This window comes from Equus asinus, chromosome 27 (genome assembly GCF_041296235.1).
Source record: "Equus asinus isolate D_3611 breed Donkey chromosome 27, EquAss-T2T_v2, whole genome shotgun sequence".
In the NCBI taxonomy this organism is placed as follows: domain Eukaryota; kingdom Metazoa; phylum Chordata; class Mammalia; order Perissodactyla; family Equidae; genus Equus; species Equus asinus.
In genome coordinates this window covers 495,899-520,729 of record NC_091816.1, presented here as the reverse complement: position 1 = coordinate 520,729, position 24,831 = coordinate 495,899, and the positions used below count along the sequence as shown (strand labels likewise).

Below are 24,831 nucleotides of genomic sequence, written 5' to 3'. Positions count from 1 at the left end.
TTGAAACTCCTCCAGTTCGGCTCGAGCTTAAGGAGCTGGGAGAGAGTGGTGGGCAGAGTGTGGAGAGATCGGGAGCAGCTTCATCATAGAACTTTCCATTTTATTCCAAGTGCAGTGAGAAGCCATTAAGGAGTTATAAACCCAAAATAGTATTTCGTATATGGTAGACCTTCAGAAATTTAAAAACAACAAAGAAAACTGTATTATTGAATATTAAGTCCTGGTAATACCTAGGAATATGGATAATTTATGGGGTAGTTTTATTCCTGTTTATGGGAATCTGATGCTCAGAGAGGTTAAGTTGCCTAGTGACATAGCTAGTAATTGGCATATTCAGAATTCAGCTCCATGTTTTTCTAACTCTTGACTACTTGCCGTTACTGAGTTTTAAAATTTTACTTAGTTAATCTAATGTTCATTTTTTTTTTTTGGAGGAAGATTACCCCTGAGCTAACATCTGCCACCAATCCTCCTCTTTTTGCTGAGGAAGACTGGCCCTGAGCTAACATCCTTGCCCATCTTCGTCTACATTACATGTGGGACGTCTGCCACAGCATGGCTTGCCAAGTGGTGCCATGTCTGCACCCGGGATCTGAACCGGTGAACCCCGGGCCGCTGAAGCGAAACATGTGAACTTAACCGCTGCGCCACCAGGCCGGCCCCAACCTAATGTTCATTTTTAATATGTGAGGAACATGCCGCATATTAACTAATTAATACCCCACCCCTGTATATTAACTTGTCAGTTGTTTCTAGGTTTTCCCTGTTTTGGTCAGCCTTGGCAATAAACTTGTCTGTTGACTTTTTTAAGGTCATGCATTGGCTGCTTTTTTGGCCCTAAAATCTCTCTGCAGTGCTGCCTTCTTGTCAGCAGGGGGCAGCCCTTGAATTTACCGTATTTGTCCTCTTGAGGGCATCTGGTCTTATTTAAATCAGAAAGTATTAATAGACTGAGGAAAATTTAGTGTGATTTTACTTCATTAAGTTTACACAGTATATTAATCTGCTTCTGTTAAAATGAAGAATGACTGTAGCTGTCAATAACTTGGAGTTGTTGGCCGAGAATTTAATATTTTATTCAAATATTCATTGGACCAGTCGTATTTACATACTAGGAAACTAGTTTGAAACTATATTACATTATTTAGAGGGTAGTGTAGCACTGTATGCTAAGAGATTTTTCAACCCGAATATGTTCATATATTCCCAAATATATTAAGACAAAGGCCAGTGAATACAAGTGTTAGCTCTACAGAATGTTATCTTATTTTCTATGGTTGAAGGGGAAAAAATAAAAAGAAAAAATTAACCTAATACTGAAATTCTTGGCTCTTATTTCCTTTCCAGGATTCTTGAGCAAGAAGAGCACTTTAGGGGAGGAGATGACGACACCCTTGGGCCTGGGGGTGCAGAAGACTCCACTGATGTATACAGTTCCCAGTTTGAAACCATTTTGGACAACACTTCTTTATACTACAGTGCGGAGTCCTTGGAGACATTGTACTCAGAGCCTGATAGCTATTTCAGCTTTGAAATGCCCCTCACTCCAATGATACAGCAGCGCATTAAAGAAGGCAGTCACTTCCTGGAGAGGACGTCAGTGGGAGGACAGCAAGACATTCTGAGTGTCTCAGCAGATGGTGGCATAGTGATGGCCTCTTCTAGTGGGCTCACCAATGGGCTGAATGAGGCCAGTGACTCCATCCACATGAAAGGCACCCCCCCGGAGATTGTTTTCTGGGGAAGGTACTAGTCCCATTCTCATTAATTTCATGCTGGTGGTTTTTTGTAGCATTTTCTTTTTTAGAAAATCTTAGTGTGGAATATATTTGAAAAGCATTTGGCCAGTTTCTGTGGATATAAATGAATGGTATGAGTAAAAAGTAATTTGGGTTTTAGGGGCAGGCAGAGTACACTTTAGTGGTTTGCCAGATTGGCAAGCTGTAGTCGTTCTATTTGGTAGCATTTCCTGGATTACCATATGCAGATTGCATCCTGAACAGGTACTTGTGGGCGATGAGTAGCTCCGAGGATGCAGCTTTGGTGACAGTGGCGTGGTGCTGTGAGCAGAACACTGAGATCTTGGCGTTCGTCCTGGCACTGACGTTGTTGATGACTCGGAGCATGTTGTTTCATTAGGCCAGAGATGCCTTAAGTGTAAATTGAGGGTATTGAATCTGATGGTTCCCAAGCCTGTTCCAGTCCTTTGCTCTGTGAGGTGCTGTTCTTCCGGGAGTCCTCCTGTTCCTGAGATAGTGAGAGAAGGATCTGATTACATGGATGCTTGTTAGAGCTGATGCCTTGGTCAAAGCTATAAATGTTTATCTTCTCACTCTACCTTAGGATTTAAGTCTACCTGGGAGATAAAATGACAGATTATATAGGTCATGTGTGCCATACCTGTCATTTAGTAATTCCCTGTTTATTTATGGATTATCCAGCATTTCATTTCTTCTTGCTCATCATCCTTCAGTCTTTTACCTGTCCTTTAGCATCTCCATCCGTGGGCAGAGAATGCTAAACTCCTTAGCGATTTTATGATTTAGTTTTGATATATATTTCCTGAATTAAAGTGTGTCAGTGGGTGTGTTGGGGAAGGAGGTGGAGGGGAGGTTAAATGGGTATAAACTATTTTAAAGCTGTATGAAAAAATGTCAGTGCTTTTTTTTTAAAGTCAGTATTCATATTACAAGTTCCCAGTGAACCTCTCTATGAGCAGTCTGTCCTGTATTAAGCATTTTTTATAACCAGTTTATAGGTTCATAATTCATTGGATGAGCACATTGAGAACTGACACATTGTAACTTCGTAGCTCTCCATTTCCATGTGAAATGGGCCTTGGACGTTGGTCATCTTCTTAGGTCACAGTGAGATAATGTAAAGAACACAGGTCTCAAAAGCAGAAGATCTCGGTCTAAATTACTTGTCAAGCCACTTAGTCTCTCTGAAAATTGCTTTCTTTATTTGCAAAACAGGGTTAATGATATTCAGTATGCTGTGTGGCTGTGAGATTTAAAGAGTTGATTAAAGCACCTAGCACGGTGCCTTGTACAAAGTAGGAGCTTGAGTAAATGTGTGAATCAGAACTGGTTGGCTAAGCCCACGTTTAGACTTCTCGTATCCCTGAGAGGGAGGTGTTGCTGAGAGAACGGGTTTCTCCAAGGGGAAGATGTCCCTGCGAGGGAGGGTATCTCCGAGGGAGGATCCCTGAGAGGGGGCATCTCTTAGTGGAGGGGCCACTTTAGTCCTTTTGTTTCACTATCATCTCTGATAACTGTAAATTGTGATAGCATACAGGTATACATATATATAGCACAGGTATGCAGATGATTTCCTTGAAATTCCAAGCCAACTTTCTGGGGTGAGTAGAAGCTGTTTTTATTACAGACCCAAAATAGCATGGGGAGCTGAGGCTTTTTGGGCTGGGAGGCTTTGCTCCGGGAGCCACAGGGAGGGCGAGTAAATAAAGACAAAAGGTGAGCATCAGCAAATTAGAGCAGGAAGGAACTGGGTGAAAGGTTTATCAAATATATGGTTTGCTCACTTAGAAATAGGAAGTAGTCATTACTGGGGCCAGGATGAGAGCCAGTCATTAGTAGGGCAGAGTTAGATAGTTAAAATAGAGTATTGGGGTAAGTTATAGTATTTTAGCATCTCAGATTTAGACAGTAGTATACTTCAGGCTGTCTCAAGATAAAGTTTTAGTTGCATCACCTGCATTGTTAAACCATGAGATCTTGTCCAGTGCTAAGACCGAATTCTAGTACCAAATGAGAAGCATCTTAGAGATGAGCCATCTGGACTCCTCACGCAGCTCTGGCACACTTGCACGTGGTTCCTGCCCGGCGGTCATTCCAGCTTTCCTGAGCACTGCCAGTGACTTGGGCAGAGCGGTGTGGTGGGCCACCTCGTTTGTGTTCTTTGAGTTGGCATAAGATAATGAGTGGTTATAGGTGGAGAAGGTTTTGTTTTGTGGTATATCTCTCTATTCGGGGTTAAAAAAAATAGGGCAGGCTCAATGATCCTAGGAAATTTTAAAGAAACTGGAATAACTTTCATATTTTTCTCCTCCTCTGCCTTCTTGGTGCTTTGGAGAAGGTGCAGCATCAGAGGAACTGTAGGTTGAAGAATTATGACATGTTCCAGCTTGAAGGGGGCCATAGATAATCTTGTTTTAGAGTAAAGAATCTGAGTCCCAGTTTGGTGGGGTGGATTTACCTGGTGACAGATCCTACACCAGAATTCAAATTGCTTGACTCCTAGACCAGGTACATTTACCATTCTAGGCTGCCATGTCTCATATCTTTTTTCTTTCTTTTGAACTAATTTGTCTTATGCTACATGGCTGTAGAGCCAGAAGTCTGAGTTGATAATTATAAGGCTGGTTGTTGTTGGTGGTGGTGAGTGTGTTCAACTTGAGAACAAATTTACCAGATTGTTAATAAACGTGTCTCCATAAATTTTTAAAGTAATCAATGAGAAACTGTTTGAAAAGTTCTGCATTAAAACATCCTCTGCAGAGGTAAGGAGGTAGATACAGAGGCATTGACATAGCAGTGCACACGATTGAATTCCCTCAGTCAGGCACTCAGGGCCAGAGTGTTAGGATTCAAGGAAAAGAAATTCCAGCTGTATTAATAAATGTTGTGATACTTACCAAGGAAAGTGGCAAAACAAGCACATGTGCCTAGTGCTCCAGCTCTACTTACTGGCCTCTCCTGGCTCCTTGGCACTGGACTAAGGGGTCTGACTGTACTGGATAAAGTGAACTCTAAGGAGGGCACAAAGGAAAGGGGACAGCGAGACCAGGAAGTCTGTCTCCCTGATAATGTGTCTTTGATTCTACCTGGACATGAACCAAGAAAATTAATTCTGTCCTGTTGAGGTACTGATTTTAATGTATGAAACGTTAGTTGTCAGCCAGTAGAAAATACTGTAAGATTACTTCAGGTGGTCACTAAACACAATTTTATATCTTATGTGTCCCATAGGTTTTATTTATTTAATAAACACATGGTGCTTAATTCTCATAATAAGCTAGGAGAAAAGAACTATTAATGCTCTCATTTTCCAGATAAGGAAACTGAGGCACAGAGCAGCTGAGTAACTTGCAAATGTCACACAGATGGTAAGTGGCACACCTAGGATTTGAGCCCAAGCAGTCAGGCTCCAGAGCCCATTGATTTTTGGTTTCCAAAACAAAAATATATTTGTTTGGCATTACCTAGTATTTTTTAAAATCCTTTTCTATTTCAATATGTGCCTTTACTTTGTCATGAAGGTTATTTCTTTGGCAATCTTTGGCAGTGATTTCTTTCGAATGCAGGCTGACGCTGTTCTCTTTTGTGTGCTGCTTCAGGGAAGGGTGATGAGGATGTCGAAGCACCTTGGCAAACCCTGGTGCCCTCTCAGAACACCCTCCAGTCTTAGATTTAGCTGTGCTTGAGGGCCAGAGGGAGATTGGTCTTCCCTGTTACTCTCTGCACTTAAACAAGAAAATACTTCAAATCTGTAATATTCTAGAATCAGGTTGGAAAGGACGTTTTAAGAGCACGTGTACTCACTGTTTGTCTTTTAAAGGATTATACACCTTTGTGATACCAAATAGATCACTCCGTATGGTGAAAAAACCTCTTAAGATGCTATAAATCTGGACAGGAATAGTTAAGTTCTCTCAGGTGCTGGGTGCTCTGTCTGTCAGGAAATAGCTCACGCTGAGTGTAACACAATATCTTAATGAAGGAGCAAGAGTAGCATCCCACCCTTTGTGGTCCAGCTACATAGCACTCAGGCTGACAGGGTCAGCGGTGCTGTGTGAAGTCCAGTCACATGGCTCCAAAATTAGAAAGGATAATTAGAGACTTACAGTTAGACACGTTCCAATGGGTTCCTTTGTGTCTGGGTGCTTCTCCCTCGCCGGCCCATCAGCTAATGGCTGCAACTCCCCTCAGTAAGTCCCGACCTGAGACCGTAAGGCACAAGTGTTGTCGTGATGGCATTAGCAGAGCTGAGTGTTGTCCGTTTCTGTTGAGCTTGGGTCTGGACAGATAGGAAAAGAGGTGAAGCAAGTACAGTAACATGGCAGGAGCTTCTATTTCGGTTTTCAGAAATATAGAAACTGCTTTTTAAAATTACCTTTGTAGTGTAATAGATATATTTTATGTCTCAGCTTGCTAGTTTTTCTTTCTGATGATACTGCTCAGGGTTGGAGGAGTACGCTGCAGAGGTGGACTGCATCTGTGTGCAGCTGCTGTGCCTGAGGAGGGTGCTTCAGCCGTGGGGCCCCTGAGCCTGACTGCTGTTGTGCTCTGCCTTCCTGCTGGTTCCCCCCTTTGCAAATGGATGCTGGCATTTAGAAGTATCCTTTTTCTTCTTCAGTTTTTCCCTTTCTTTAGTGTCTTTCTGTCTAGGAAGAAGTCACATGAAACAAGATTAACACTTACAGAAATTTATTGAAATGTGATATCAAAAATTTTTTTGACATCTCAATTTAAAACCTGCAGGCATTTTAATATCATGTAAAATGTTAAAATAAATTCAAATAATGTGATAAGAGTTAAGCTGATGACAGAGGAAAAGGTTTTGATCATGAACCCCTGCTTTTCCTGTCACCAGCAGAAAGCTCTGCCACCTCGCAGTTGCTGTTGCTCTGGAAATCTCGTTAGTCCTTTTCCTTTAAGTTTTAAAACTTGTTCTGTAGAAAATAGGTTCTCACTTTTCTCTTTCTGGCTTCCTGAAGCAGTGGTAAATGGTGACCTTTCCTTTGTACTGTAAAAGAGCCTGCTCAGTGATGAGGGGTCACGGCTCTGCTAGGTTTCAGAGCCAGTCCTGTCTGGGTTCCTATCCTGCTCAGTGATGAGGGGTCACGGCTCTGCTAGGTTTCAGAGCCAGTCCTGTCTGGGTTCGTATCCTGCTCAGTGATGAGGGGTCACGGCTCTGCTAGGTTTCAGAGCCAGTCCTGTCTGGGTTCCTATCCTGCTCAGTGATGAGGGGTCACGGCTCTGCTAGGTTTCAGAGCCAGTCCTGTCTGGGTTCCTATCCTGCTGCAGTTACTTACTAGGTGTGTGATCTTGACTAAATTACGGAAAACTTGGCAACTTTCCAAGTGTAATACCTCTTGGGTAAAGGAGGGAGAAGCAAATAAGATTAATCAAGTGAAAAAAACCAAGAAAGGAAAATCAAGTGGATTAACAATGCCTGGTACATAGTAAGAGCTAAATAAGTGAAAGTTCATAATAATACCGATGACAATAGTAACCCGAAGAAAGTCATCATGCCTCCCCACCATCTGCTGAAGTCCTGGATCAGCCTCTGAACTGCCAGCACCATCCTCCCAGCCCTAAGCTATCTGAAACCCCTATTACTGGATTTCCCGAGATATCGATTCTTTTCATAAAGTACAGTGCGCTGTGGTAGGGTAGCGTAAATACAGGGATCTGGGATCAGAAGATGGAAGGGGAAGTCATCCTCTTTATCGGCTCCCTGATCTTGGATAGGTTGTTTGACTTTAAGGAACCCCTGATTCCTTATTGGTAAAATGGAAATAACCTTCCCACCTGATTTACAGTTTTGTTATAAGAATTTGCTAAGTGCTAGTTTGTGGATATTCATTTTAAACCTATCATGAGTTTTGCTGTGATCTGAATAATAGTCTAGGGAACATAAGAAGATAGATAAGAAAAAGACTGGTAAAGAAAAAAGATACAAGGATTTGGTGAATGTTTGAATGTAGGATACAAAGGCAGAGTCAAAATGATTATGAGATTTCAAGCGTGGATGACTTACCTAATCAAGAAACAATGAACAGGAGTTGGGGAGAGCAGCAGGTTTGTCAGGGAGCATAGCAGTGGGTCAGTTTAAGCAGGTTAAATTTGAGCAGAGTGAGGGTCCTTCATGCGGAAATGCTGTGGGAAGTGGGAGTGAAGGTCGGCTGGAGAGATCTGGAGTCACCATTTAGAGTGAAGCTTGCAGCTGTGAGCGAGAGTGAGCCTTGAGGGGTGAGGAGTGGGCTGAGGCCGGGGTGAGACGTGTGCACATGAGAGCACTTGGTGCAGCTTGTGTGTCTTTCTAATTCCATCTTTGTAGAAACTGTGCCCTCTAAGGTGAGTTTCCCGGCACGCTCTGTGCTTGCCTCCCTTCCTTGACAGTGGCTTGCTTGTCAGGGAGCCTAGGTGCAAGCTGAGTGCGCTGGTCCACAGGTGTTCCTCCACTTCCTCTCAGGGGCTGGCCCTGGCTCTGGTGATTTGGAGCTCTCCCTGTTTGTTGGGTGCCTCTTGTATTAACTGGTGATGACTTCAGCAAATGGTCCTGGATTTGAAATACGGATTCTCAGAAACATTCCAATTCTGTAGTTTAAACCTTAAAACAAAGTAATGCCCTGGAGATTGGTGGATAGTGCTGTGAAGAGTACTGTAAGGTGCTGGTTAAGTGGATATCTTTTATCAAAGACCAGATTGTAAGGTTTCAGATGATAAAAGACATAGGCGTATATGTTATTACAAGAAGGATCATAGCTCTAAACAAAAACAGGATTGGTGGTTAATATTTTAACTGATTGGGATGATACAGCAATCTTTTTATTCATATATCGGTGTATTATTTAACTTTTAAAGGAAACAATAACATTTCCTCTCAGCAGAGGTCACTTAACACAAGATTTGCAACACTGGATGAGAAAGAATTGATCTGTGGTTTGGGGAAGGAAAATATGGAGACCTTCTCCAAATAAATAGTTCTTTGAAGGTATTTTACATAGGGGTACTAATTGATCAGAACCCCAAATGGGTATGTTTCCAGTGCTTTACTCTTGTTTTTCTTTTTCTCCTCTGAATCTCATAAGCTTTCTCTAAACTGAAATAGAGTCTGTATAAAACTGGCTCGGGCTCTAGCAGAGCCTTAATGTTTAGTACCTGAGCGGCCATGGCGCAAGGCAAGGGGAATGTAATTTTTCTCACGAATGCTATGAGGATTAATATTAAGCTCCATCTAAGCCAGTGTTTATAGATAAATGCTTTGATTTCATAATCCACACACCTCCTGTGCTGTTTCCTATGCTTGTACCTGAACCCCATCTGCCGGTATTCTGCTGGTCTCTGAATGTAGAATTATGAAAGGGAAGCCTTCTAAATTATACTCACTGAGCTACTAAGGTTTTTTTTTTTTTTTTAAGATTTTTTATTTTATTCGTTTTTCTCACCAAAGCCCCCCGGTACGTAGTTGTATATTCTTGGCTGTGGCTCCTTCTAGTTGTGGCATGTGGGACGCTGCCTCAGCGTGGTTCGATGAGCAGTGCCATGTCCACCCCCAGGATTCGAACCAACGAAACACTGGGCTGCCTGCAGCGGAGCGCGCGAACTTAACCACTCGGCCATGGGGCCAGCCCCAGAACTATTGAGGTTTTTAATCTTGCTGCTCACCATCTTGCTACTCAGCAGCGTTGATGTGGGAGCTTGTTAGAATTGCAGAATCTCAGGCCCCGCCCTTGACCTACTAAATTAGAATCTACATTTTAAGACAGTATCCAGGTGATTTAAATATGCATTGAAGTTTGAGAAGTACTGGTCTAGAATAGTCATCTATGGACCAAGCTGAAGTAGGAAAGCCCTAGAACAGGGTTCTCTAACTTGCCTGCACATTAGATTTTTAGGTCTTTAAAATTGGGACTCCCCAGTCTCACTGCCTGGATTCTGTTGGTCTAGGGTGGCACCCAGACAGTGAGGGCCTTGAGAGCTTCCCAGGTGACTCTGATGTCAGCCTAGGTTGTCGGCCTCTCATCTTGGAGCTCACCCCTGACCTATTCAACCAAAATGTATTTTAACAAATTCCCAGGTGATTCACAAGCACTTTAAAGTTTGAGAACACTGGAAGCTGTACAGAGGCAGAATATAAAGCTGAGTAGTGCAGTCCTTCTTCCTAGGGGAGCAAGCCTGTTCGAGGTCATTGTACCAGTGGCAGAGAGAAGTCTCCTAGCAGAGGTCTGCAGAAGTGAGTGGCCCTGGCTGTGAACCTCGATGTGATTTCTTGTGTCACCTTTGGTGTAGCGATCCTAGGCGGTACCCATCCCTACTCCGGAAATACAGGGGTTGGTCCATTTTCCTGCTAGGAAACAGTATGGTTTCCTAGTGAGGAGTGTGGGTTCTTAAGTCAGTCTGCTTTGGTTCAAATTTTGGTGAATTCTGTCTCTAAACCTCAACTTCCTTATCTGGGAAAAGGGATGATAATTTATTGCCATTTGATGAGTACCCAGAAAATGTTGCCTCTTATTATCAGTAATAACACTGCTTGAATTCTTGTCTTTAAAACTTCTTCAGAGTCACTCGGTATGAATGAACTGTGGTCAAATCGACGTAGGATGCTGCATATCTGTAATAATAATTCTAAGAGCCTTAGATTCCTTGAAGCTGGGAGTTTTAATGATGGTTTGTTTTATTGTCTTTGTAATTACTCTAGCAGCTCCACATCAACACAAAGAAGGTGACATATTCTAGTCAAGAGTAGTAATATAAAGTCATTATAGAGAAAATAAGAGGTATTGAATAATTATTATTGTGAAACACAAGCAGAAAAGTTCATTATTCACACCTGACATTTAACGACTATTTTAGGATTCATCGTATAAGATGACACCTTGTCAGGTACGGGCCTGTCCCTTCTGTTAGGCAGCGACCTTCTCAAGTCTTTAGTTCGGAGTCTCAGAGAGCCTCTGTGATAGGGTCCAGCACACAGTGGGTACTGCATTTTCGTTGAATGAAGGACTTAATCAGCAGCTGCTCGAGACTGGGTGCTAGCTGTCTCCCAAGGAGAGGGCAGGAAAGACGGCTTCACAAGTGTCTCCAGCACAGAGCCTGGAGAGCCCCGCAGGGAGGTGCCGGGCCGGAGCCACTGCCAGTGGGGTGTCGTGGCGCTCATGGGAGCAGTGCTTTTTGCAGTGGGCTTTGAAGGATGAGGTGGATGTATGTGAATGGTCGTGGCACTGGGGGGCAGGGTGACTTTCCACATGGGGGCAAACTGAGGCAGAATTAGTGACAGCGGCTTGGATTTGGGGACTTGAGCGTTGGGGCTGAGGGAATGATAGAGCTCTTGGCCCCCTGTTCTGTTAATCTTCTAGACTGCACAGGTGCTGCTACACTCAAAGAGGGAGCCATTACGCAGTTGACTTTTGACAGCTTCGGAAACATTTTAGGCATACCAAAAAGTGTAGAAAATAATAAACACCCATGATCTCACCAGCCAATTTAAGAAATAAAACGTTAAAATGAATTGCCACCTCCTGTGAATGCCCCCCTGGTCCCATTCCTCTCTTTCTCTTCCTAAAGGTAACCATCACCTGGGGGTATTTCTCATTCCTATACAGGTGTGCATCCATGAGCAATAGATAGCATTCTTTCACATGTTTTTGAACTTTATATAAATGCTATCTTGTTTCCTTTAGTAACTTGCTTTTTTTTGCTCATTTCAAATTCATTCTTACTCATTCACAAAGCCCTAATTTATTTTCTGTATAGTATTCATTGCATGAATATATGTATAACTTATTTCTCCATTTTCCTATTTATGAACATTTTGGCTGTCTTATATTTTTGTTACCTCATATGATGTGAACATACGAGGTAATGTTCACAATGGCAGTGAGCATTCTAATTTGTGGCTCTTGCACATGTGGGAGAATTTCTCTATGCTAGATATATATTTAGGAATAAAATTGCTGGACAGTAAGTTATAATCATTTTCTGGATGAACCAAGGCATTCTTGAAAGGGCATATTACATGTTGAAAGTATATAATTCTATCTACTTCTCTTTATAAAGTAATTATTAGTTATTTTACCTCCTGGTCCTTCTAATTCCCATGTCCCAACAAAAATAGCAGGAGCCTAAAGAAAAAGCCTAGGATAGACAATGAAGTAAGCCAGTCTCCTTTTTCTTTGGGGGTACTGTTGCGGACTCTGTCATCCATTGGTTAGGTCTGGTGCTGTCCTTGCTCTCAGACCGCCCAGCTCCTGTGGTTCCCAGTTTCTCAGGACTGGTCTGTGCATTGTTGCCTGTGTCCCACAGCTGGGAGTGTTGCCTGTCCACTTCTGCTTGTCTGAAGCAGGGTTTGAACAACAGGGCAAATGAATATTTTCACATCAATGATAGCAGAAAAACAGAAATAAAACTAGAAATGAAAATAGAAAAACATAAATCACATAAGTCTGTGAATCTAACGCAGCTGAATTTTATATAATTTAAATGAATTAGATAAATTTTGTTGCCTACTTCAGTCATTCCTTTAGGGCCAGAATGTGTGTGCTGTAGGAAATGATGATTTTTCAAAATAGTACTTCAAAAACCTTAGTGCTATTAAAGGAAAACAATGCTGAAATTATTTTCTTTTTTTAGTGATGTTGGACGAACTTCTCTCTCTCCCATAAGCAGTAGCCGCTCCAAATAAAGTAAGACAGTTGTCCTTTCTCCCTGCTGTCAGCTTGCCGCCTGGCTTCTAAAGAGTTAAGCTGGAGGTTTGTGAGGTCATGTGTGACTTCACTGGATCTGGACTTTTGAAGCAGATCTCTTGGAGGGAAGCTGCCTGTTGAGAGGGGAGGCGGCAGAGGGGGAGGTGCTCCTTCGATTTCTTTTAAGTTCTTGTCCCTCAGCCCCTGAGGGACATAGTGGCCTTCCGGGAGAATGTCACTGCAGAGTCTGTGTGTAGCAGTTTGTACTCTTAACAGAAGCAGAAGTCCATTAAAAGAGTCTTTGCAGAAGATGCATGTTTGCTGAACAGACGGAGCGGGAGAATGCTCTTTGTATTCGTGACAAACTTATGGGCAGACTGTTTGCTGATGGAGGTAACTGGAATTCAGTTTATTTTCTTTGTCTGGTCCTAGGCAGTGCTGGATTATGTATAATTGTAGTTACAGAAAATTCCTTGGATTTTAAACTATGTTTCAAATGAAAAACATTTTAAGAAAGTCTTAGAAACTTAGGCAATGGTAATTTATATATATTGTTTTCTAAATAAGGATGACAAAAATGAAGAGGACGTACTTGTTGCAGGGTCTGTAGTGGTTGGGCAGGATAAGATTTTTCCCTCAGCAGAGTTGTACTGCTCTCTGACATCGTTTGACAGAGCTTGCTGCTCGTAGACGTAGCTCCTAGACTGCCGGGTGTTTTCAGCTCCTTTTGTGAAACTTTGCCAGGGCACCAGAAGGTCCTGAATTTGAGCTTGTCTTTTAGTGGGGTCCCTGCTGACAACTGCACAAGGCTGCTGTTCATGTTTTGCTGTGTCTCTAGAGGGAAAGTTGACTATGCTGTTAGTATAGAAACGTGATTTGTCTTTGAATTTGGCATTAGGTTCGAAACTTCAAAGGCTAGCCAGTTATCAAAGGAAAAAAGGCATGGGGGGTTTTTTCTTGGAGCCGAGGGATTTTCAGCTTCAGTTTGTCTCTGGGAAGGTCCTGTCCTGTTTTCCCGTTCAGCAGGTGCGGACCAGCGCAGGGCATAAGTAAGGGCAGAGCTGGTAAAGAAGGCACACAAACCCAGCGCATTGATCCCACGTCCTTTCTTGAGATGCTTGGGGTTAAAGGTTTCCTGAGTACTCAAGAGCCTGCAAGAACTCAGTGCCTGAACATCCGGGGTAGCCAGCTGATTATAACAGGTGTGTTTGTGGATGTGTATTGGGCAAGTTGGTGTTTCTTGCTTTGATTACAGATTTTAAGTTCATAATTTTAAGTTCATGTTTCCAATATTTTATGATGTCGTTCATCTTATGTAGCCCATTAGTATAAAAATGTTGCCTTTTCTAATTGAATGTTTTGATTTATAGCTTTAATAATAAAGGACAAAGAGAATGCTTGAAAAAAGGGCGTGAAACACGCTTTGTGAGAAGCATGAAGCATAGTGGTTATGAGCCTGGACTTAGGAGTTACAGGCCCATGGGCTTGGGTGTTACCTCTCTGTACAATTTGACCGCTAGTGAGTTGCATAGTCCCTCTTGAACTTCAGTTTCTGCATATGTGAAGTAGGGATGATGGTGGTACCTAACACAGGGGGCAGTGGTTGTGAGTAGTAATGGAGGTGCCGTGTGTGGAGAGCATTTAGCGCAGTTTCTCCTGCATTCGTAAAAGCTCAGTAAATATTAATACACCTTGGCTCTTATGTTTGAATTGTTCTTCTTTACGTAGGCTTGTGAGAGGACTTAGACCTCAGAGAAAGGGGGCCATGAATTTGGAGTTGTGGGTATGCTCACACTGTGATCCTGTCAGGCCTTCTTTGTGGCAGGGTTCCCGGTAGCGCCTTCACAGTGCCCTCTGCCCCGCGCCCTCCCTCGTCAGTCATTTCTCAAATCTAGCTTTTGATGGCAAGGAGGGCAGCGAGGGAAAAATGGGTGGATTAGTGCAAATTCATCAGCACTTGATGCGAACATCTTTCTGCTCACGTGCTGTCAAGAACGTGTCGTTTTCTTCGGCTTTGACTATGGGGAACAGCATCGCACCCACGTGTCCCTCACAGGCGGCACACGGCCCCCAGCAGGAATAAACCTGAAACATTGTCAGAACCTGGGAGCCTTTCTGTGTTCTTTCCATGGTGCAGATGGCCCTTTGCTGTGCAGCAGTGGCTGCTCTTACAGGTCCATCTGTGTTTCTAGCTTGGCCCTTTCTATCTTTATATCATAGCTGGCTGTGCAGCTGTGTGAAGCTGCTTAGCTCCTGTTTCCTGGACTGTAATTTGTGGATAATACCTTTTTTCCATGGTTATTGAGGAGATTAAATGAGATAAAATATGTGAAAATGCCTAGCACAGAGTAAGTACTAACAAACTTTTTGTTCCTCTAAAAATTGCTTTGTTATCTTTTGTTACTGGGAAGGGAAAATTCATACAATTTGTAAGTGAGTCTCTTTTCCCCTGTTTTTCTTTGTAAGGACTCCTGGCTAGATCCATGTTTCTAGAGCTTTTGTTTGATTTAAAAGAATTTTTTTGTTACTAGTTTACTTCATCTAGTGCTCTTTCTCTTTTCCCCTCCATAACTTTCCAGTGCCGTCCATAATCCTTACAGCTTTTAAATTTAATTCTGAACTAGTTTTCAAAAATACAAAAGTAATATGTGCCAATGGTAAATATTCAAATCGAAGTCCTTTGGTCCCACTTCCCAGAAGGAACCTCCTGATGGTTTCTCGTGTGTTCTTGCAAGGCATGGTCTGTGCAGTTCTTTGGGAACCAATTTTAAACTGCCTTACTGGTACAAAAGTACAAATGTGGTATGGAAAGTTCTGTCTGATTTGCCAGCTCCCTGTGCAGCTCGGTCCCTCCCTCCAGCTCCACAGCGCAGTGTTTGGAATGTTTGGGAGCTCCCTTGAAGGGAACCTGCCTGCACAGCTGAATGTGTCACCAAGAGTGAATGCACTTGACAGGTCCAGCCCTAGCACACTGTCGTGGTTCATGTGATCAGGACAGAGTTCACACAGGGTAGTTAGGCATTGGGGTTTACTCAGCAGGCACCTGGGTCTGAACCTGCTCTGAAAATGCTCAGTCCTGAAATTCTGGGGAGGCAGAGCCTGCACTGGGTTCCAGCAAGGATTTTAGGCATTGTTCAGCCGCCCTGAGGGTATGGTTCAGTCAGCCCTTTATTCTACTGTTGTGTTTGGCTTTTTGTCATTAACAACATTGGGTGGAGGTAGTGTAAGAGGGTGCACTGGAAATGGAAATGGAAGATGTGGTCTCAGCTTCAGCCTTGCCGCTTACCAGCTGTGAGTTCGGACAAGGCTGCTTTGGTCCTCAGTTTCTTTGCTTGGAAAATAAGACCATTGTGAGAGTGAAATAAAATAAAGCATGCGAAAGTGTTACGTAGACTACAAAATGCTGTATGGATTATTTAATGTTTGTTCTTCTTAATGGATTATTGAAAGGACTGGCTTATTCCTCTTAACGGGTTTAGGTGGGTGAACTGTCTGTGCTTTGGAGAAGCAGGGACAGTGTAGCTGTCTAGTGTTTAGTGTCACTGGACCTTATCCCACCTCTTTGTGAAGTCATTTGTCCCATCTGTTCTTGAATGCTCCTGGCATGCCGACAGCCTATAATCAGAAGTGGGGAGGCAATATAGTTTCTGTGCTCAGAGTATTCTCAAGTAAGCCACTCCCTTGTGTCTTGAGGCTCTGCTTTTCAGTAGGCGAGCACAGGGAACTGAAGCCCTGAGCACCCTCAGTGGCCCAGCTCTGCTGCTGACTGTGAGACCTGGGAAGAGTCGCTTCCTGTCTTGTGCCCTCAGATTCCTTGTGTGTAAAACAAAGGGGTTGGACTAAAAGACTTTTTTGTATGTGGAGATGGTGACTGTCTTCCTTTTTCTGTCTTTACCTTGCTGTATCCATCATCTTATTGACCTACTGGTTTCTGAGACCTAAATGTAATGAAAACCTTTTAAGGGTGACAGGATGTTAAGAATGAGTATCAAGTTGTCCTGCCCGTAATCCACTGACCTTGACATTGCTGTTTTGTAGTCATCCAGAACTAATCATCTTTGATCAGGGCTTCCTTGTCTCAGATCTCTTGTTATGGGAGCTGTGAGAACCTGAGGGGAGAGAGAAAAAGGATGCCATGGCACCTGAAATGGAGCTGCCATCAGGAGAAGTGGAGAGTGAATATTCTTTTAGCTGGAGGCAGTAATCCCTTCAGGGCAGGAGAGGGTCCTTTTGCCAGGCTGTGTGGGAGATGTTTGCATTGTTGTGGTTCAGTTCTCAGTACCTTTCATCCACCCTGGTTTCTTAAGTTCTTTATCTAATGCTTGTTGAATAGAGGAACACGTGTGTCATGTGTGGACATTTTAGTCTGGCTTTCCCAGGACAAGACTGCATTTCAAGGTGAGGGAATGATAGGGAAGCATTTGTGTTTCCTTAGGATTTTGCTGCTAAAAGATAAACGAAGAGACAGTTAAAAACTGTCTCTACAGCTGGCAAATCAGAAGGCTTAGGACTGGCCTAAATAGCAAGAGACAGTTACTGGCTGCTGGAACTTGTGTGTCTGGTGAGTAACTTGGGGGACACATCAGCGGAGCCAACTGGAGAGACCCATGGGAGATAATTCTCCTCCTTGAAATAATTCACCTGAGGAATTTCAGGACCCCTTGGCCTCAAAGGCAATGGCTGGTAATAGGAATGCAGATTTGTGTGTGATTGGCCGAAGAGCCCAGTGTATGACCATGTGTTACAGGAGTTCTCTCTGCTGTAGACCCTTCCAGATGCAATGTAAGTGGATGATGCTCTTCATTAAGATTTGACACTTCTTGCTAATTCCAAAGAGTGGGGTCTCAGATATTTACCTTGGGTAAACCTCGTAACAAGTAGATCAATACCTATTTAAATGCCAGGTGTGTAAGTGCTACTTCAGGATTGGAGGTGAGGATGTGGCCAGCAGTTTAGAAGGTAATGAAGAGTAAACCTAAGAAGTAAATTGGTAAAAGGTGGGTTTGGCCTTCCATTTTTCTGGCATCTTGACCTTGGGAAGCTGGTGTATCGCATCCTGGCTATGAATTTGAATTCACCATGGAAATTGCATAGCTGTGCATTTTGTAAAGCTTAAAAATGAAGGAACCAAAAAGTATCCACCTGAAACAGCCAAAGAATGTCAGTTGCCACCTTTTAATGTAACAGTAAACTGCCTAGTCCATAGGCCCCACCTTCTCTGTGGGGTCCTGGTAAATTTATGGGTCATTCTGAGGCTCCTCAGTTGCTAAGCAATATAGGTTTCATAACCCAATCCTTTGAAAGTAATTTCTTTTTTTAAAGGAGAAAAACATTTTTACTAACAAAATATTTTACTGGGAAATTTAGGTTGAACAAAACAGGCATACCCCGCCCCAAAAGGCTATTGCCAGAAACATCCCAACATGAGAGAGAAAGTGCCTCACTTCCATTTGAGCCACAGCCAGTGCAGTGTTTGAAACGTCAGCACTGCTGCCTGCTGCTGCTCAGTCCCCTGCCTGGCTTCGCTTGGCTGCCTCAGGGTGGGGCGTGGCTGTCTCCTGAGTCAGCAGTGTCTCTTCCTGAGGCACCCAGGTCTTCTTGGGAGGTCTCAGGGCCTCACAACCATGGGGCCAGCTCTGGCAAAAGGCTGAGAATCCATCTGTAGGAGCTAGGCTGTGGGCCAGGGGTGGAGTTGTCCCACCCAGTATGTGTGAAGTATCAGAATCCACCCGTGGTTGACTAGTGCAGAAGTAATATTTATCTTCTGTTGCACTCAGTTTTATGAAAACTTGTCTGAAGAAAGCAGTCTGCTGTATCTACACCAACTTGATTAAAGATTGAAGTATATATACCTTCTGAAGGAACTTTTGTAGAAAGTGTCATTGTAGGATGCCACTGATGTGACAGCCTCTCCTCTGCCCACCCTCTTCAGGATAGTATCTTGTAGATCTGCCAAGTTTCTACCAGTAATATAATCTCAAATCAGAATGGTGATAGTGAAATATACTATATACTTTTGAGGCAGTATTCTAATTTACTAAATATTGTATTTTTACCTCATGATTTTTTTCCCTTTACAACAACTTACCCTCAAGTTAAAACTTTATTCTATTTAAGTAACAAGATTTTAGAAAATTAGGCTAGTTTGTGAACTCCTATGACATGCGTTGAGCCATCCATGGCTGTACATTCCTAGGTTTGAATGCAAAGCTTTTCCCACCAATTTGGAATGAACTGGTCATTGTAACCAGTTTTGTATGGAACAGTTGTTTCAGATCCCAACCCTCTAATGACATCATTTTCTTTATACTCAAAGTAAATGCTATGCAGACTAGATTATTCTAGAGTTTGCTCTGTTTTTCTCCTGATTAAAATCTTCTGTTGCAAAGGAACCCTGCTTAGTGAACAGTTTCCCTTATAAGATATTGTTTTTTGTGCGTCTAACTTTTCTAGTAATAAATCTTGTTTTTCCATGAGAAAGCAGTATATCCTATTTAAGGCTGAAATTGCAAACACATCCAGTGTGTGCTATTTTGATTTTCTAGTGTCAAAGTATCTTTTCACTGGAAGTGATCAGGCTCAATGAGGTTTGGGTTCAAGGGCACAGCACAGTAAGAGCTATAAATATGTGGATAGGAGGAGGATCATTATTATATTTAGCCAGGGTAAAGTAAACTTTAAGTTGTTTACACATAAGGCCTTGAATTGAAGACAGGAAATGTGTTAGATCCCCTAAGAGACATTAATAGAATTTTTAAGTTTCTGATGTAAAGTAGAAATGTGTCTACCTCAAATTATTTATATATGCATGAAAAAGAATAGTGTAGAGATCAACTTGTAGAAAATTCCACCCTTTTTAGAATTCTCATGGGACTGAAGAGGGGGAAACTTCCTTTACTTTCTTCCTGTGATGTCTTCATATTTTAAGAATAATTACCAGAACTCTTATAGTTTTCCCCTGGGAGGATACAGCTCTTAGATAATTATGGATAATTTATAGGGTTTAAAGTGTATTAATGCAAGTCGTCCCATAATTATGTTAAAATTTGTAATCCCATCAGGCTAACTGCTGGACCCCTTTTAAAAAGGGCCAGAACTCTTAACTATACAATGGGTAGAATTGAGTGGAGGGTTAAGAACCTGGTTTTTTATCAGGAGATTTATCTTCATAGCCCAACTTGGCCATTTCCTGACAGCATTACCTTGGGCAAAAACCCCTCTTTTCTGTCCTTTATAAAATGGTCACAATAATACCTCCTTCCTAGAGGTTTTACTAGGATCAGTTGAGCTAACGCTTATGAAGTGCTTAACACAGAGCCTGGAACTAGTCAGTGAACACGAAATGTCAGCTGCCACCACCATCTTCACTGTCATCATTGTCATTATCAGGCCATTCAAGAGGTATTCTTGAATATGCCTCTATTTCACCATGCCTTTTATATTATTTCCTTTAAGCCTAAAGCTCAGATTAGAAACCAAGGATAGCATTGGGTAGTCATTCCTTTTCTGCTTCTCCTTGATACTTTGTACCTTTTTTGGTGCCCTTTGGTCAGAGGTGCTAAGGGAGGACTGCAAAACTGCATTAGAAGAGGAGAAAGAACTACAAATCTCAAGTACAGAGTTCTCTACAGGTATCTTTCCAGGGAGAAGGAATTTCCTAATGCCTCTTATACTACGTTATTGTACAAAGAAAAATTTAAATAATGTCTTGCTAGGATTTTTAGGTATGGTGATTCTAATTCCTCATACTGCAACGTTTTCATCTAGAATGGTAACTTTCAATAATCCCTATGACCCTTCTGGTAATTTTATTTTACTTATTTATTTTTGGTGAGGAAGATTGGCCCTGAGCTGCCTCTATTTTGTATGTGGGTCACTGCCGCAGTGAGGAGGAAGAGCTTGAGGACCAGCGGAGATGCACACCTGGAATCCGAACCTGGGAGCCCTGGGCCACCGAAGCAGAGTGTGCCGAACTCAGCCCCTACACCAACGAGTCAGCCCCATTTTTATTTGTTATTAATGATCATAGCAGAGATGCAGTCTTCTAGATGGTGCATTGACAGTAGGAACAAAACAAGGGACTGAATATCTCATTATAAAAGTTATAATAATAGGAAAATTTATGGGTCTCTGCTCAAGAAAAATCCATGCCTGGTTCCACATGTCCTCGTAAAAGGGAACCTCAGAGGAAGGCTTCTGAACCTTAACATTGTACCAGACTTTCTTTAGTCAGTGCACTCTTTCTCTGATATTACGTATTTGTGTCTAAAACCTTTGCTGAAGAACTCTCATTGACTGTTAACAAACTCTGTATATTAGTAAAACCATACAATTTTTGCGAGATCCAACTCATCTTAACACAAAACTAAATGAAACATCCAGATTGCTGTGAAAGAGAACCAAAAAAGTTTTGCCACTTAAGCCCCTGGTGGGAGCATTTTTTTTGTCAAAAATAAACTACCTCTATTGAATAGACTCCCTCTGAGCAGTCTCTGCATCATGGAGGGCTTAGTAAAAGGCATAAACCTTGGAGCTGTGTGGTCTTGAGCTGCTTTGGGTTTATGGGAATTCACACAGTGATGCTACAGACAGTAGCCATGGTTTTGGCCCAAGGAGCTCTGGCTAAATGGTAGTTGGTGTGATCGTCAGTCAGTAGACTCAAGTCTCATTGTGTGTCTAGCAGTAGGCTCCAGGTTCTTCTTCCTTTATGAGATTCTAAGATATTTGAATACTGGCTAAAATGGGAGGATGGTGAAGTCCATCTAATTGTAAGCTTTGGAAAGAGCAGAGGAAGGGCCTGTAACTAGTAGATAGGTTTTCTTTGTCAACTCTGACTTCCCTACCCCTCCATTGGTCTTGAGTATTCTGCTTACAAATAGACTAGATTCTAATTAAACAAAAGAAGGGACCAGGTACTCTTTGTTAGTTTATGCTTTTAAATTCATTCTCTTACCCTCATCTACTGAGTCAGATTCTCTGCAGGTGGTATGGTTCAGTGTAGAAGACTTTCTACCCTGCTCCTTCTGAGACTTTCTGAGAGTGCTTCGTTCCTGTTAGCAGCAGACAAGGCTCTCTTGAAGAACTCAAGGAATGTTGGCCGTCTTCATCATAGTTGAGTCACCCAGGCATAGCTGGTGATACCAGCTGGCTGAGTGCAAACCAGGAAAGCCCAGCCGCTCACCAGCATCCTTCCTCTTACCCAGTTCTAACAAGGCCTGCACTTCGGCTCGCCATTTCCACGTGGGATCCAGGGAGCCCTTTCTCCTAATGGCATGTAAGGGTGATTCCTCCATGCTAGTGGGTTTTAAAACTCTGTGTGTGTGTGTTTAAATGGACAGACATTTTAAAAAATAAAGTGTTACAAAGAACTCCATGTTTTATCAGATGGTTGAAAGTGGAGCTGCGTTGTCACAAGCTTGAATGAGTTGATACTTAGCTCCCTTGGTCATCCCTAGCACTCCCAAAGGGCTGCTTCAATGAGTTGTCCTCACTAAGAATACATAATGTATTTCTCCCTCTTTTCCCATGTTCTCTGTGAGCACGTGTGCACCAGGTACACACATTAGCAAACTGTAACAAGTAGGCAGTCTATTAACCCGTTCAGTTAGTGTGGGTACTACCTAACTGCCTTAGGCATGAGTTGTCACTGGTGGCCAGGGCTTTACCAGGCAATTTCGGTTGTAAACTTCATTTTTACCCCACAGAAATGACAAGACTTCTTTTGCTTTTTATCCCTTACTTATGTTATTGTTTTATCACTTTTTAAATAGCACATAGTATTCTAATAACCTTACCATGTATAGTAGACTGTTGTAGAATTTTAGAGGTAGACACACACACACACACACACACACACACACAGTTGTGCAGATGAATGAATATACTGAGACCAAGGAAGTGATTTGCCCCAACTCTCACAGGTAACGATTAAATTGAAACAAAAATTCAACTCACGTATCTTCCGTATTTATCCTGCTGTTCCTGAATGTCTTCACCATGTGCCTTCCACATCTGGGGCCACTTTTTGTGAATTTGCTGTATCGCGCTGGCACCACCGACTCTCCCAGTGGAGTATGATAAGCAGTAGTTCACAGTGTGGTATCTGAAGTCAGACTGCCTGGGTACACATCCTAACTCTGTATACTGCCCACTTGTGCCTTAGTTTCCTCATCTGTCAAGTGGACATGCTTAAAATATCTACTTCATAGGGTTGTTATGAAGATTAAACGTACTAATGCCTGTAAAAGTCTCAGAACAGTGCCTGGAACATTGAAAGTGCTTACTACATATTAAGAATCATTTTTGTCTGAATGCTTTGAATGGCAGTGGAGAGTAATTGAGTGGAGTCCATTTGGATCCCACTAAAATGTTCACCTCAGCCTGGGCAGACCGACTATGGTTCATTTAGTTCATTTAGCATTAGCAAAATACATGCCAACCCCCAGGTCATCTCAGGAGGCCAGTGTGTTTGTCACAAATGTTTTGAGACATTTTGACTTAGCCCCCTCACCAGCTCTCCCCCCAGCCTATTTCTCAGGAGTGCTTGGGGACATAAGGCTTAGCTTCTTAGTATGATGTGGTGGGACATTCTCGGGCAGAAGCTACTTCTCACTAAGCTGTTTTGGCTCATTCACTTGGCAGTCACATTCCTTTGGAATACTGCAGCGTAGTTTTGATCAAGACCCAGAGGACAAGGGGATCAGCAGTAAGATCCTGGAAGGCTCCTGGGATGACTACTTTCTACTAAGCATGAGCTAGTATTTTGTTCCTTCATGTAATAATGTAAATTATGATGTGGAGTTTAACAGTATGTGGGAGGAGAGCGAGAAAAGTTTTTATGGAATGATGACACTGCATTGTCTGTCTCTGTGAATGATGTGGGTGAATAACCATGAAGTATTGTTAAGTGACTGCCACATCTGTCGGTCCACTGCCACAGGCTGTGTGGGAGGCAGGGAGATGCGGTGTGGAGCTAATCATGTCATCACTGTGTCATGGGAGAGTGCAGCCAAGCTGGCGTCCTGCTTCATGTGCTGAGTGAGACACGTGCAGGGGAACTGCGCTGGTACTTGGAGCTCAGTGTTGAGTTGACTTAGAGCGGGTGACACCTGTGGTGAGTGGTGTGTCCCAGAACTGTTGGAGCTGCAGAACCTTCTTAGGCAGCTCTTGTTCTTCTCTGGGTGAGTAATCCCTGGTTCCTGCTTACATTTGCAGAAGTGCTTCTCCTCATAGTGGGCCTCCTCTGTGGCTAGCCAGAGCCCGTTGCTCCCTGTGCTTTCCTGTAGCAGAAGCTCCGCTTTTAAGGCCAAGAGTTGTATGAGGAAAAGTAAACCCAAAGTGCTTTGGTGGAGAGAGAATTCTGCGAGAGTGTTGCTGGAGAAGCCAGGGAAATTTGCCTTTTGACAAAGGATCTTTTAAAAGGAAAGCTATGCTCTACTGTTTTTGGTCTTTTTCCTCTTTCATGCTTAAGAAAATATTTTCCTTTAGAAGTACAGTTAGATTTATATCTAAAAGTTAGTGGAGAAAATGTGTTTGGACTTTGGATGTCTTTCCCGTCTATGTCCTGATAGAATAATAATGCCAGAGGCCGGTGAAGCAGCCCATCAGAGCACTAGGCAGTGGTGCCCTCCCAAGGCCGGACACCGGCACGCCTCTGTGGTTCTGCTTCTGGTTGGAATGAGGAGCAGGAGCCTGGCTGTCTTTGAGAGAGCCGAGTGCAGGAAGTGGTGTTTTGAGCCTGTGTTCCTTTTCAAGGGCCTCTCCCTTCTGTTTGGTTTACACTTGCTTGTGAGTCGTCTGCCGTTGCCATTTGTGTGATCAGCCGTTTCCTCTGGGTCTTTGTAGAATATTCAGACACTGAAGGAGGTTACTGAGGAACAAATGGGGCCTGGTCACAAAACATGTTTGAAATGCCATTGACTGAAGTAGGCTGTCAGCCACTGAAGACTTACATCTGTTTTATTGAACGTGATTATTTTTTTAAAAATTGAGCTTTGGTTTGCACAAACTTAAATTTTCCCCAACTCCATTTAGGTTTTTTTTTCCTTTGGAAGAGCACAGGACACAATGATTGAATAATAATGTTTCCATTACTAAGCACACAAGTGCTTTGGGCAAGCAGAAGAGGTGAGGAAGGGAGGGTCAGCTTATTTCCTTTCCAGGAAACCCCTGTTCTTTCACTGGTCAGGTGGTAAGACTGTGCCGATCTGTAGGTAATTTTTGTACTTCATGTTTCTTGGTCACGTCATGAAGCCATAGCTCTACTTGAAATCAGAACCTTCGCCTGCAAGTCCCAGCGTGACCTGCCCGTCTCCGCCCCGTCCCCTGCTCCCTCATCTCCTCCCCCCTTGTCCTGCTCACTCTGCTTCACCCACATTGGCTGCTCTGCCCTTCTTTGA

General features: G+C 42.8%; 1 protein-coding gene and 1 long non-coding RNA gene across 27 annotated transcripts in view; one reads left to right on the top strand and one right to left on the bottom strand.

Moving 5' to 3' along the window:
* PSD3 (pleckstrin and Sec7 domain containing 3) overlaps nucleotides 1-24,831 on the top strand; it is a 655,493-nt gene that overhangs the window by 328,833 nt on the left and 301,829 nt on the right. For 24 of the 26 annotated variants that reach the window (XR_011498768.1, XR_011498769.1, XM_070499774.1 and 21 more), the window contains one exon: nucleotides 1,348-1,746. Coding sequence is in view for 22 of the 26 variants with exons in the window: in XM_070499774.1 (XP_070355875.1) it covers nucleotides 1,348-1,746 (399 nt within the window). In the remaining 4 variants the exon portion in view is untranslated. Of the gene's footprint in view, nucleotides 1-1,347; nucleotides 1,747-12,516; nucleotides 12,827-24,831 lie in introns of those variants that run through there. The other 2 variants (XM_070499782.1, XM_070499779.1) reach the window with 2 other exon arrangements.
* LOC123278297 (uncharacterized) lies at nucleotides 1,057-12,392 on the bottom strand. Its single transcript, XR_011498770.1, has 3 exons — nucleotides 6,136-12,392; nucleotides 5,867-6,039; nucleotides 1,057-2,247 (listed from the first exon to the last, which is right to left on the bottom strand). It is a non-coding gene; the product is annotated as an uncharacterized lncRNA (long non-coding RNA).